At 35.4% G+C, this 10936-nt stretch overlaps 1 protein-coding gene across 6 annotated transcripts; it reads left to right on the plus strand.

Annotated features, from left to right (window-relative positions):
• Window positions 1-1149: 1149 nt before the first annotated feature.
• Window positions 1150-9437, plus strand: LOC112421799 (uncharacterized). Of its 6 annotated transcripts, none has more exons than XM_024783541.2 (10): window positions 1150-1439; window positions 1578-1681; window positions 2687-2761; window positions 2893-5315; window positions 5406-5717; window positions 5813-5918; window positions 6014-6689; window positions 6859-7368; window positions 7459-7703; window positions 7787-7999. In XM_024783541.2, exons 4-7 carry the CDS (start codon window positions 5008-5010, stop codon window positions 6635-6637), a joined length of 1350 nt encoding a protein of 449 aa, XP_024639309.1. In that variant the 5' UTR covers window positions 1150-1439; window positions 1578-1681; window positions 2687-2761; window positions 2893-5007; the 3' UTR covers window positions 6638-6689; window positions 6859-7368; window positions 7459-7703; window positions 7787-7999. The 6 variants fall into 6 exon arrangements, with proteins under 6 accessions (XP_024639309.1, XP_024639308.1, XP_024639305.1 ...); XM_024783542.2 differs by lacking the exons at window positions 2893-5315; window positions 5406-5717; window positions 5813-5918; window positions 6014-6689 and adding exons at window positions 8088-8180; window positions 8269-8370; window positions 8476-8823; window positions 9176-9437 and having other exon boundaries at window positions 1171-1439; XM_024783540.2 differs by having other exon boundaries at window positions 6014-7368.
• The last annotated feature ends 1499 nt before the right edge of the window (window positions 9438-10936 follow it).

Genomic DNA, 10936 nt, shown 5'->3' on the forward strand with positions numbered 1-10936 from the left:
AAAGCTTCAAGGGCTGTTCAATGGATTCAATCTCGTCCAAGCATTGCAAAAGACCAAAAGGAGTGAAGCAACGACTTTTTTGAATGGATTTGAAAGCATTGGATGTTTGTTCTTTGAAGAGCGTTGACATAGTACAATTGTACGAAGTGTACAACCACTATCTCCACTACTTAGTTTGTGTCTCTGCTACAAGACAAGAATAACAGCTCTGCCTGCAACAATGTTCTTACATACTGGAATGGATTTGATATTGATTCTTCGTATGACAATAACCATATCAGGCAAAAGATCATTGGCGATTGATCAAAGCTTCAAACGACTCTTATTTTTATGTGCTGGCAATTCACGTCTCTTTCACACCTCTATATAAAGGAGTGAAGACTTAGAAAATGGCAAGACTCTACAACAATTTGAAAGCGCCAAAACTCTGCTGAAATTGTTCTGCATCAAAAGTTCACTTAGAATTTCTTATCAAAGTTCATATCTTAGAAATTCTAGAGTCTTAAAGAGTTTGTATCTGATTTGTATTGTGAACACCACTGATTGTATATAAATGTTCAACCTCAAACAATTTTCTGTGTAATTCTGTTTGAATTTAGAAGTCTCTTGCAGTTGTGCTTGAGCATTAGAAGTCTCTTGATTGTGTTCAGGAGCATAGGAAGTCTCTTGCAGTTGTGCTTGAGCATTTGAAGTCTCTTGCTAGTTTTAGCAGTGAGCAGTTGTAATCAGATATTACATTTTAGTGAACTCTCCTTGGAAGTGCAAGGAGGACATGACTACTTCCGATTTGTGGAAGGAACACTACAAAAAAACGCGTTAATTCTGGCGGTTTTTTACCGGCGGTCCTTGTTAACCGCCACTATATCCTGTGTATTGCGGCAGTTTTTATGTCCGCCGCTTTTTACGGTACATTACGGCGGTTTTAACCGCCAGTATTAACAAAATATAATAGCACAATTTACATGGTATATTATGGCATTTTAGACCGCCGTTATTAACCTTTTTAATTTTTCCAGCTCCAAATCACTTGGCGCACTATCTTCCCTCTTTTTTTTTTTCCCAATTTTTTAGAAAATCCCTCCATCTTTTTCTTTTGTCTTTTTTTTCTTCTTAACATAAAATAAAATATTTTTAGAACAAAACATCAAAACCCTCACCGATTCATAGTCTTCAAACCTTATCTCCAAGCTTCCAAAGTTCCAAACCTTTTCCATCACTACCAAAACACCTTTCTTTTCACCGATTCATAGTCTTCAAACCATTCAATTCCTTCCTTATGCATCTTCGATTCATGTTTTTCAATTGATACCAAAACCCTCAAACACCCAAACCCATTTGATTCCCTCAAACCTCTAAATTCCTAATCTTTAACCGATTTCAAAACCCTCAAACACCCAAAGCCTCATCTGTGGTCCTTGTCGAATTCTTCTCTCAACATTGTGAGTATGAAGTTTGCTTAATCTGAAATACCCAAACCCTCATCTTTGTATTATTCTTGATTTTAGTTCAGATTTTATTATAAAGTTCAGTTTTAATTATATGATTGAATTATTTATTGTTGTTGTGAATTTGTGTAGAAAAATTGAGGTTTGTGAAAAGAAACAAGCAGATCTACTGTTATTTGAGGAGGTTTGCTGCCAAATCAAGAGGATCTAGAGCTGCGACCCATCACTGTTATTTGGTGAGGATATGAGTTATTTAAATTTCTTGTTTTGTTTGAGTTTTGTTTCTTAAAAACCAAATCAGGAATAATGAAATTTTTTTAATACAAGTTTTAATAATACGATGGATTTATCTTAAACTACTGTTATGTGAGGAGGTTTGTTGCTAAATTGCTTGTACACGACATAGATAGCAATTAGTTTAATAAATTAATTATTTGAAGTTTCAAAGCTCTTAGTATTATTAAACAAAGATGACATGATTCTAGAACCAGTAGTTGTGTTTCATGGATTTGGATATCATTGTATAGATATTACCTAGCAAGCAAAACACACTTTGTGAATTGTTTTGCCTTTCTTTTATGCATTATATTGGTTTAGCAATTGTTGGGCTTAATGGATATGATATGCCTGTTCTGGTTATGTATTTTAGGTTACAAGGTTGGCATTTACTGATGTTTTTTACCTCAATCTTTTTCTGCATTGTACTAGGCTGTTTGTGCCTGTTTTTGGTGTCTAAGTGGTGTTGTTTGGCTGCTGGTCCAGCAGAAGTGGCATGCCTCTGTTGTTTTTTTGCTATGGTGAGTCTTTGCTGCGTCTTGGATTGCATTTTGGGTCCTTGTATGTGTTTTTTTTGTGTGTTTTAGGCATGATAGTAAGTTGTGTAACAGCTGATGTTACTTGTTTGAGTGAAAAAAGGGAATACAAGGATTGAATAAATTAGATGAGCACCACCATTGTGTTGTGGCAGCTGCCATAGGCCACAACACCTATTATATCTGACATAGACCACAACACCTAGTTTTATGGTGGATTGTTGGCTTGCTGCCATAATCTGTCATTTGTAGATAGATAACACTGGATGTTATTATTTATTTATTTTTGGCTTTTTTGGATAACATAAAAAATCAAATACACGATTTTTTGCTTGCCAAATCATTGATTTTAGTTTCCTTGTGATTCAAATATACTTCAATTCATTATGTACTATACTTTTAACACTTCATTTTCTGTTTGTCCCATAGAACTGCTATAATTGTCAGCACATCAATCGCCGTTGCACCAAAATTGTCGTCTGAAATCTCAAAATTGTGCAGGAGGTATGAGATGCGTTCCTTGTACCTTTATACACTGTCTATATAATTCTATATCTTAATTCATCATCAGTGATTATTAAAATTTGGTAGTTACAAATCTTAAGATGCAATGCTTTAACATTTTTTTTTTGTAGTCATGTCAATTGATAAATCATGGATTTGCAAACCACTAGGCACACCTGAATATGAAAATGGGATAATTCACTTTTTGAATTTTGCATTTGAACATCAATCTGCTGATTTACTTACAATTAAGTGTCCGTGTTCAAAATGTGGTTTCAAGAAGGGGGGAACATGGGATGAAGTTTACATACACCTAAAAAATAGAACTTTTCCAAAAAATTACAAAATTTGGATTTGGCATGGTGAAAGACCAAATGTAATCGCATCTGAGGCAGTTCAAAGAACCTGTGTTCCAGAAGATACTTTTCAACCACAAAATCCAATGGAAAACATGGTCAATGATGCATTTGGAATTGGTCGAAACAACCTGGACGATGCTGGTCCATCCTCTGTGCATAACAATGAAGGGCGTAACTCGACACATGATGCAGACGATGTCGAGATTTATGAGTTGTTAAAGGAGGCAAATGAAGAATTATATGAAGGGTGTACAAAGTATTCAAAATTGTCATTTATAGTTAAATTGTATCATATAAAGTGCTTGTGTAGAATGAGTGACAAAGCCATGACTATGATTCTTGAATTGTTAAAAGATGTGTTCGGAGATGCAAAGATTCCTAATTCATTCTATGAGGCTAAGAAAATCATCAACAAACTTGGTCTTGGTTATATTAAGATACCTGCTTGCCCAAATGATTGTATGTTATATTGGGGTGAAGAAAATCAAGAATTGGAAGAATGCAAAATATGCAAGACATTTAAGTGGAAGGATAACAAGAAGAAACAACCTGCAAAGATATTGCGCTACTTTCCACTAAAGCCAAGATTGCAAAGGCTATTTATGGGTTCCAAAACCGCAGAGTCTATGAGTTGGCATGCATTGGATGGTAACCAAGATGGGCTGATGCGACATCCTAAAGATTCCGAGGCATGGAAAACGTTTGACTTACTTCATCCTGAATTTGCAGCAGATCCTCGAAATGTACGACTTGGCCTATCCACCGATGGCTTTAACCCTTTTGGAGTTATGAGTTCAAACTACAGCATTTGGCCGGTGGTTCTTATCCCATACAATCGCCCTCCATGGGAGTGCATGAAGCAAACATCAATGATCCTTTCCATGATCATTCCTGGGAAACTAGCCCCGGGAAATAACATTGATGTGTACTTACAACCTCTCATCAAAGAGTTGAACGAAATGTGGTATGATGGAGTGCGTACATTAGATTCATCAAAAAATGAAATGTTTACGTTGAAGGCAACTGTGATGTGGACAATTAGTGACTTTCCAGGGCTTGGTACTTTATCTGGGTGGAACACATACACTGGTTTAGCCTGCCCCACTTGTAAGTTTGAAACAGATAGTTGTAGACTAAAGAATGGTAGGAAATGGTGTTTTATGGGTCACCGGCGATTTTTAAAAAAAGATCATAAATTTCGATTGAATCGGTCTCGTTTTAATGGAAAATTTGAGGAAAGGGAACCCCCTTCAACTTTGTCTGGGTTGGACATATTAAATCAGCTTAAGAACATTGATGTTACTTTTGGGAAGGAGCCAGAATCTAATGATAAAGGTAAAAAATCTCGAGGAAAGAAACCAGTTGAAAAAGGAAAGAAATCAGTTGAAAAGGGAAAGAAACCAGTTGAAGAAGGAAAGAAGTCGGTTGAAGAAGGAGACAAACCAATTAGAAAAAGAAAAAGACCAGCTGGAAAAAAAAAAGAGACCAATCGAAGAAGAAGAAAAGCCAACAATTGAAGATATTAAGAAACAATGGAGGAAGAAAAGCATATTTTTTGATCTTCCTTATTGGGAGTCCAACTTATTGCGTCATAATTTAGATCCAATGCACATTGAGAAAAATGTATGTGATAATGTTGTATACACTTTGCTCAATGATTCTGGGAAATCAAAAGACAATCTTAATGCTCGGAAGGATCTTAAAAAAATGCGTATAAGGAAGGATCTTTGGCCTGATGATAATGACAAATTTCGCCCATCTATATTTACGATGTCAAATTAAAAGAAAGATGTCTTCTTACAAACTTTGAAGAATACTACAGTGCCAGATGGGTACTCAAGCAATATCTCAAGGTGTGTTGACTTAAAAAATCGTAAGCTTTTTGGAATGAAAATCCATGACTGTCATGTTCTTATGGAGCAATTGCTACCTTTAGCAATACGAAATGTCCTACCAGACAATGTGACTGCAGTGTTAATAGAGTTGTGTTCATTCTTTCGTCAATTATGTGCCAAGAGTTTGAGTCTCTCGGATCTTGATAGGCTCCAGGATCGAATTATTCTCACTCTTTGTCACTTAGAAATATTATTCCCTCCTTCGTTCTTTACAATCATGGTTCATTTGACCATTCATCTTGTGGATGAAGCAAAACTTGGAGGTCCAGTACACTATCGCTGGATGTATCCTATTGAAAGGTAAACAATATGCTTCTTTTTTAGACTATTATTTTAACCCCCTTTGGCTGATTCGAATATACTAATTTTCATTTTCAATTCCCTCTCTAGGTATTTGGGACACTTAAAAGGCTATGTTAGGAATAAGGCACAACCCGAAGGTTCTATTGCTGAAGGATATGTTGCTGAAGAGGCTCTCACCTTTTGCTCTCTATATGTAGAAGGGATTGAGATTCGAATCAATAGACCTGCACGTGTTGATGATTATCCTGATGATAGCGCTTCATCACGTACATCTACAATTTTTCCACCAATGGGTAAAGCAGTAGGAGCATTCCAAAGTTTTGAGCTATCAGATATGGTGAAAACTCAAGCACATCGTTATGTGTTATTTAATTGTCCACAAGTCAAGCCTTATATAGAGTGAGTACCTCGACGATTCATAAATGATATCAGATTTGTAAAGACATATATATATGATATTAAGAATCGTAAATTGATATTGATTGTTTATGTAGTGAATTTAAGGACTACTTGTGGAGGCGATCTAAGGGACGTAGACCGACAACAACAGAGATAGAGAAAATAGTAAATAAAGATTTCATGGACTGGTTCCCTCGAAGGGTAAGGATAAATATATAATAAAGTTGTTGCTGGTCATTTCATGGATGTTTATAAATTTATGAAAGTTCTAAGACATTCTTTCATTGTCATTTTAGATTATGAACCCCGACATATCAAGTACAATACCAGATGATCTCAAGTATCTTGCAAAAGGCCCATCAACACAAGCTAGAAGATGTTCTGCATATAATATTAATGGATTCAAATTCCGAACAGTTGCACGAGAGCATGGATTTAAAACCCAAAACAGCGGAGTTTATTTAACATCTGCAACATCCTGTGTTGCTAGCAGTGCAGATGGAAATGTTAGAGAAGCCGATTTGTTATATTATGGAAAATTACAAGATATCATTGAGCTTAACTACTCTGGTTTTAAAGTTACTTTATTCAAATGTACATGGGCTGACACAACTACAGATAGGGGGTTTAAAAAAGATGCATGGGGTTTCAGTTCCATTAATTTTTCCCGAGTGATTCACACAGGTGATCGTGAAGATCATGATCCGTACATTGAGGCTTCACAAGCGCAAATGGTCTATTATGTTAATGATGAGCTGAGTAAAGACTGGAGTGTTGTTGTCCATTTGAAGCCAAGAGACTTGTATGATATGGGAGAGCAAATAGATACTGAAATTTGTCCCGATCAAGACTTTAGTCAATTTTTTCAAGACTCTGATGATCTATCTTTGATAAGGGAGGACGCAGATGATGAGGAATGAATTAATGAGAGAGGGGAATGTTAATATTCTTATATGATTTTGACGTGTCAATGTTAAGACATACTTTCCTTCTATGATTTTTAACCATTAATATCATTGTTATATGCAACTAGTTCTATGATTAGCATGTTTATAAAGTTATGTTTGAATATAGTTCTTTAAATTTAGCATTATAATTATTCAAATCATTTGTTACTGATTTCTTTAATTTACATATACAGCAATGCCAAAGTCCAGGAGGATAAAGAATTTCCTTAAAGTATCAAATGAGAGCTCTTCACATGGTGCATCTTTCCCCAATCTAACTTCCTCACAACATCCACAAGAAGAGGTTGCAAGTTCACATCGTGGAGCAAAGGTATCAGTTCAGCCACACAATCAAACATCCTTGCAATCTACACAACAAAGGGTTGCACGCTCTATAGAGGTTGCACGCACTACACAGGTTGTATCTGCCTCCAATGATCAAAATCAAGCTCCACATGCATCACAAAATGAATCCCCTACACTGGTTGCTGCAAGTATATCGTCTCAAATACCAAATCAAACACGCTTGCAACGTGAAGCTAATGCACCTATTCAGCAAACCAATCTAACTTCCTCACAACATGAAGCTAATGTACCAGTTCAGCCACCCAATCTAACGGCGCAATCTGCGCAACCAATTGCCGCACGTCCTCGACGTAGAGGTGGACGAGAATCTACCCATTATTGGTCTGTAGATGCACTAGGTATGCTTATATATCGATATAAATAGATTTAGTCTTGTGTTGTCTCTTGTTTACATATTTTTTAATAACATAACATTCATATCTCAATAGATGAACAGAATGATGCAATTCGAAAACTTCATTTGCTGGTTAAGGACATCAATAACTTGCCTGATGGATTGCGAGTCATTGTGGATTTTGATGAACAACATACACCTATTGGAGATGATGCTGGTTTTCTTTCTAGAGTATGTGGATTAGTAGCAACACATAGTCCCTTTTTCCCTATAAGTTTGGATAAGTGGTCAGATATGCCAGCTAATTATTTTGATACACAATGGAAATAACTCTTTGAGGTAAAATAATTTTTATTCTAGTTATGTTTTTTATAGTTTGTCTTTGTAAAATTGTAATTAACTAACATTCTTGTTATTTGAAGCGTCGATTATGTTTCAATGAAGTTGAAGATTTAGTTAAAAGATATATTGAGGGTTCAATTGGCAAAAAGTGGAGAGAGTATAGACTTAAACTATTTGATGATAACTTCGATCCTACTTTGAGCAAGAATGAAATTGTCAACAATAGACCTGAGAATGTTCCCTTGGACCATTGGGTGAAATTTGTTGAATATCGCTTGAAACCCGAGACTATGGTATACTTCATTTTTCATTATATATTGATTTTTTTTTTAAATAATCAGTTGTTATATCATAGAAAGTAATATACTCTCACTTGTATAGGAAATGTGCAAGCGAAACAAAGAAGCGAGAAAGAAACAGATTTTTAATCATACGTGCGGCACCATGACTTTCGCGAGGAAAAGACATATCCTAGTATGTTTGTTTATTACTATATGTAGCTAATTCATTGTTTAAGTTGACTATTAAGTTATTTGATTCATAATTATACTTTTTGTTCTAGACTCTTGAGGCTGGTAAGCCTGTCGGCCGGGGTCCAATGTGGGATATGACCCACAAAAGGGCAGATGGGAAGTATGTGAATGAAGAAGCTCAGAAGATAGGGGTAAATTGATAATCTACGTCACAATTTATTTTAAAATTATGTTCATTGTTTTAGAATTGAAGGAAATGAATGTTATTCACTGGTTATTTATTATTTGGTTTGTAGGAGAAAATTTGCAATCATATAGCTGAAAACCCTGATGGTTATTCTGAAATTTCTCCAAATGATATTGTTGGCAAGATATTTGGAAAAGAGCATTCTGGCCGTGTTCGAGGAATGGGCATGGGAGTGGTTCCTAGTATTGCTTTTAAGCATACTACCACACGACTTAGCGGTATGGAGTTTGGCTCTTTTCGTGGTAGTACTTCAAGCGGCAGTTCTGCATTGGTGAACCAAAAACTTGCAAGTATGGAGGCTCAAATTACAGCACTTGTTGGCTACGTTAAAGCGAAGGAAGGTGCTTCACTGCCTCCAGAGTTAGCTGCTGCCTTATTTCCCAATGATACACAACAGGTACAACAACTACTCAATGCATTTATGATTTTGTGCATCTGTCTTTCTGGAATAGTACCAGCACTACATTAAGCTTTGGAAGCATTGATATTATTTGATGATATTTTACAAAATGGATCTGAATGCTATTGGGCTAATGAAATCAATACTGCTAATTTTTTTTTATCAATTAAATGCATTTCTCTAAGTTTTTCATCATCAATCTTTATATTCATCAATTATGAAAAATTGATTTTGGATAATACTGTCTTATGAGCTTTTACTTTGATAATAACTTTTACTTTGCTTAGGTTGTTGAATTGACAATAATATCTTGCTTAATATGAGTTAACAATTATAATATTTTTTGCAGGCATCAAATGTAGGAAGTGGATCTCCAACACCGAATGACATAACTAGATCATCAGATGAAAGCAATGCATGTTGAGCATGAGAGTCCTAATTTTAGTGACATCAGTTGTGGTCATTTTTATGTTTTGAAACTTGTTATTTTGAGAATAGCTAAAGATGGTGGAAATGGTTTTTGTAACTTTATGTTTGGAAACTTGTTTATATTTGAGACTTGTTTATTTTGAGAATGAATATTTGTATCAAACTCCACTTGAGTTGAATTATAAATATATCAATGACAATGTTCAAAATTTGTTTGTCCTTTAATTTTTTCCAAAAAATAGAAATGTACAATTATATATTCCTATGAAATAATAATATTATAAATAAAGTAATTTCAATTTTATATGTCAATTGTGGCATTTTATATGTCAATTGTGGCAGCTCAATGATTAAATATTAGAAGTAAATTCTGGCAGTTGGACATGCCACTATATGAATAGGTCACATGAGTACTTTCTGGCGGTTAAAACTGCCACTATATTAGAAGTACTTTCTGGCGGTTAAAACTGCCGGTACTTTCTGTATGTTACGGCAGTCAACAATGCCAAAAACACTTATTGACTTTGTCACAATTATGTAAATAACGGCGTTTGAAACTGCCGCTATATACAATTAAATAACCGCCACTTTAAACCAAGTATATAACGGCGGACAACATGGCGGCTACGTAAAAACTGCCGCTTTAAACATTGTGCCAGGCGAAATTTCGGCAGTTTTTGAAACGCCAGAATTGTGCATAGTGGCGGCTAAACTGCCGGAATATACATTTTTTAGCCACCGGAAAACACGCGTTTTTTTTGTAGTGGAACCTGTATAATTGCTTTGTGTCTTTCTTCTCTCTCTCTCTCTCTCTCTCTGTTTTATCCGCTGCATTTAGTCCTGAACATCACTTCAGAAGCATAACTATATTTGCTTCTGATCAGTGTCTTCAGCTTAGGAGGAAACGAAGAAAAAACCAACACAATTCAACCCCCCCTGTGTTTTTCTCACCTTCAGAGATTTGGGAACTGAGTGAGAGTGAGAGTGAGAGAGAGAGAGAGAGAGAGAGAGAGAGAGAGAGAGAGAGCTTTAAGAGAACTGAAGAAGCAGTTGTTGAGCCTGGCAGACAATTAGAGCATATGGTTGAGTGTTGCAGACACCAAACTGCCCTATAGCTTGTAAAAAGTGGCAGCACTTGAGTACTCTGCACCGTCCATCATTATCTGCAGGTGTTTGAGCAGTTTGCACCGTCCACCTATATTTATTTTACGTGTTCACCTTTATCAGCCGAAGGGCAATGCTGTCATTTTAGCATTTTCAAATGATAGGGTTTTCCCGCCTAAGGGATTTGCAGGTTAAAATGTTAGGGTTTAGATAGGGATTTGCTAGGGCAAGAGTGCATAATTTTGTTCCATTTATATTATTAAGAAAAGATAAGATATGCTATCAGATATGTGTATTTATATATTTATTTATAATTTAAGTTTTGTTTTTGAGAGGAATTGTAAGTTTAATGGATTTTTATTGATATTTTTATTTTTTATTGAGTAATGATATTTGAATATAAAATTTGACAATAACATATAAAAATACATTATTTATAGCTTTGATGGAATTTAGAGAAAGAAAGAGAGAGGGAGAGAAAGGTATCCAAACAAAAAGTAATGATGTTTGTTCTATTTTGTGGAGAAATTGGTTGGTCAAAAGACCAATACATTGCCATTTGATCACAAGCAATCAA

This window comes from Medicago truncatula, chromosome 5 (genome assembly GCF_003473485.1).
Source record: "Medicago truncatula cultivar Jemalong A17 chromosome 5, MtrunA17r5.0-ANR, whole genome shotgun sequence".
Taxonomy (NCBI): domain Eukaryota; kingdom Viridiplantae; phylum Streptophyta; class Magnoliopsida; order Fabales; family Fabaceae; genus Medicago; species Medicago truncatula.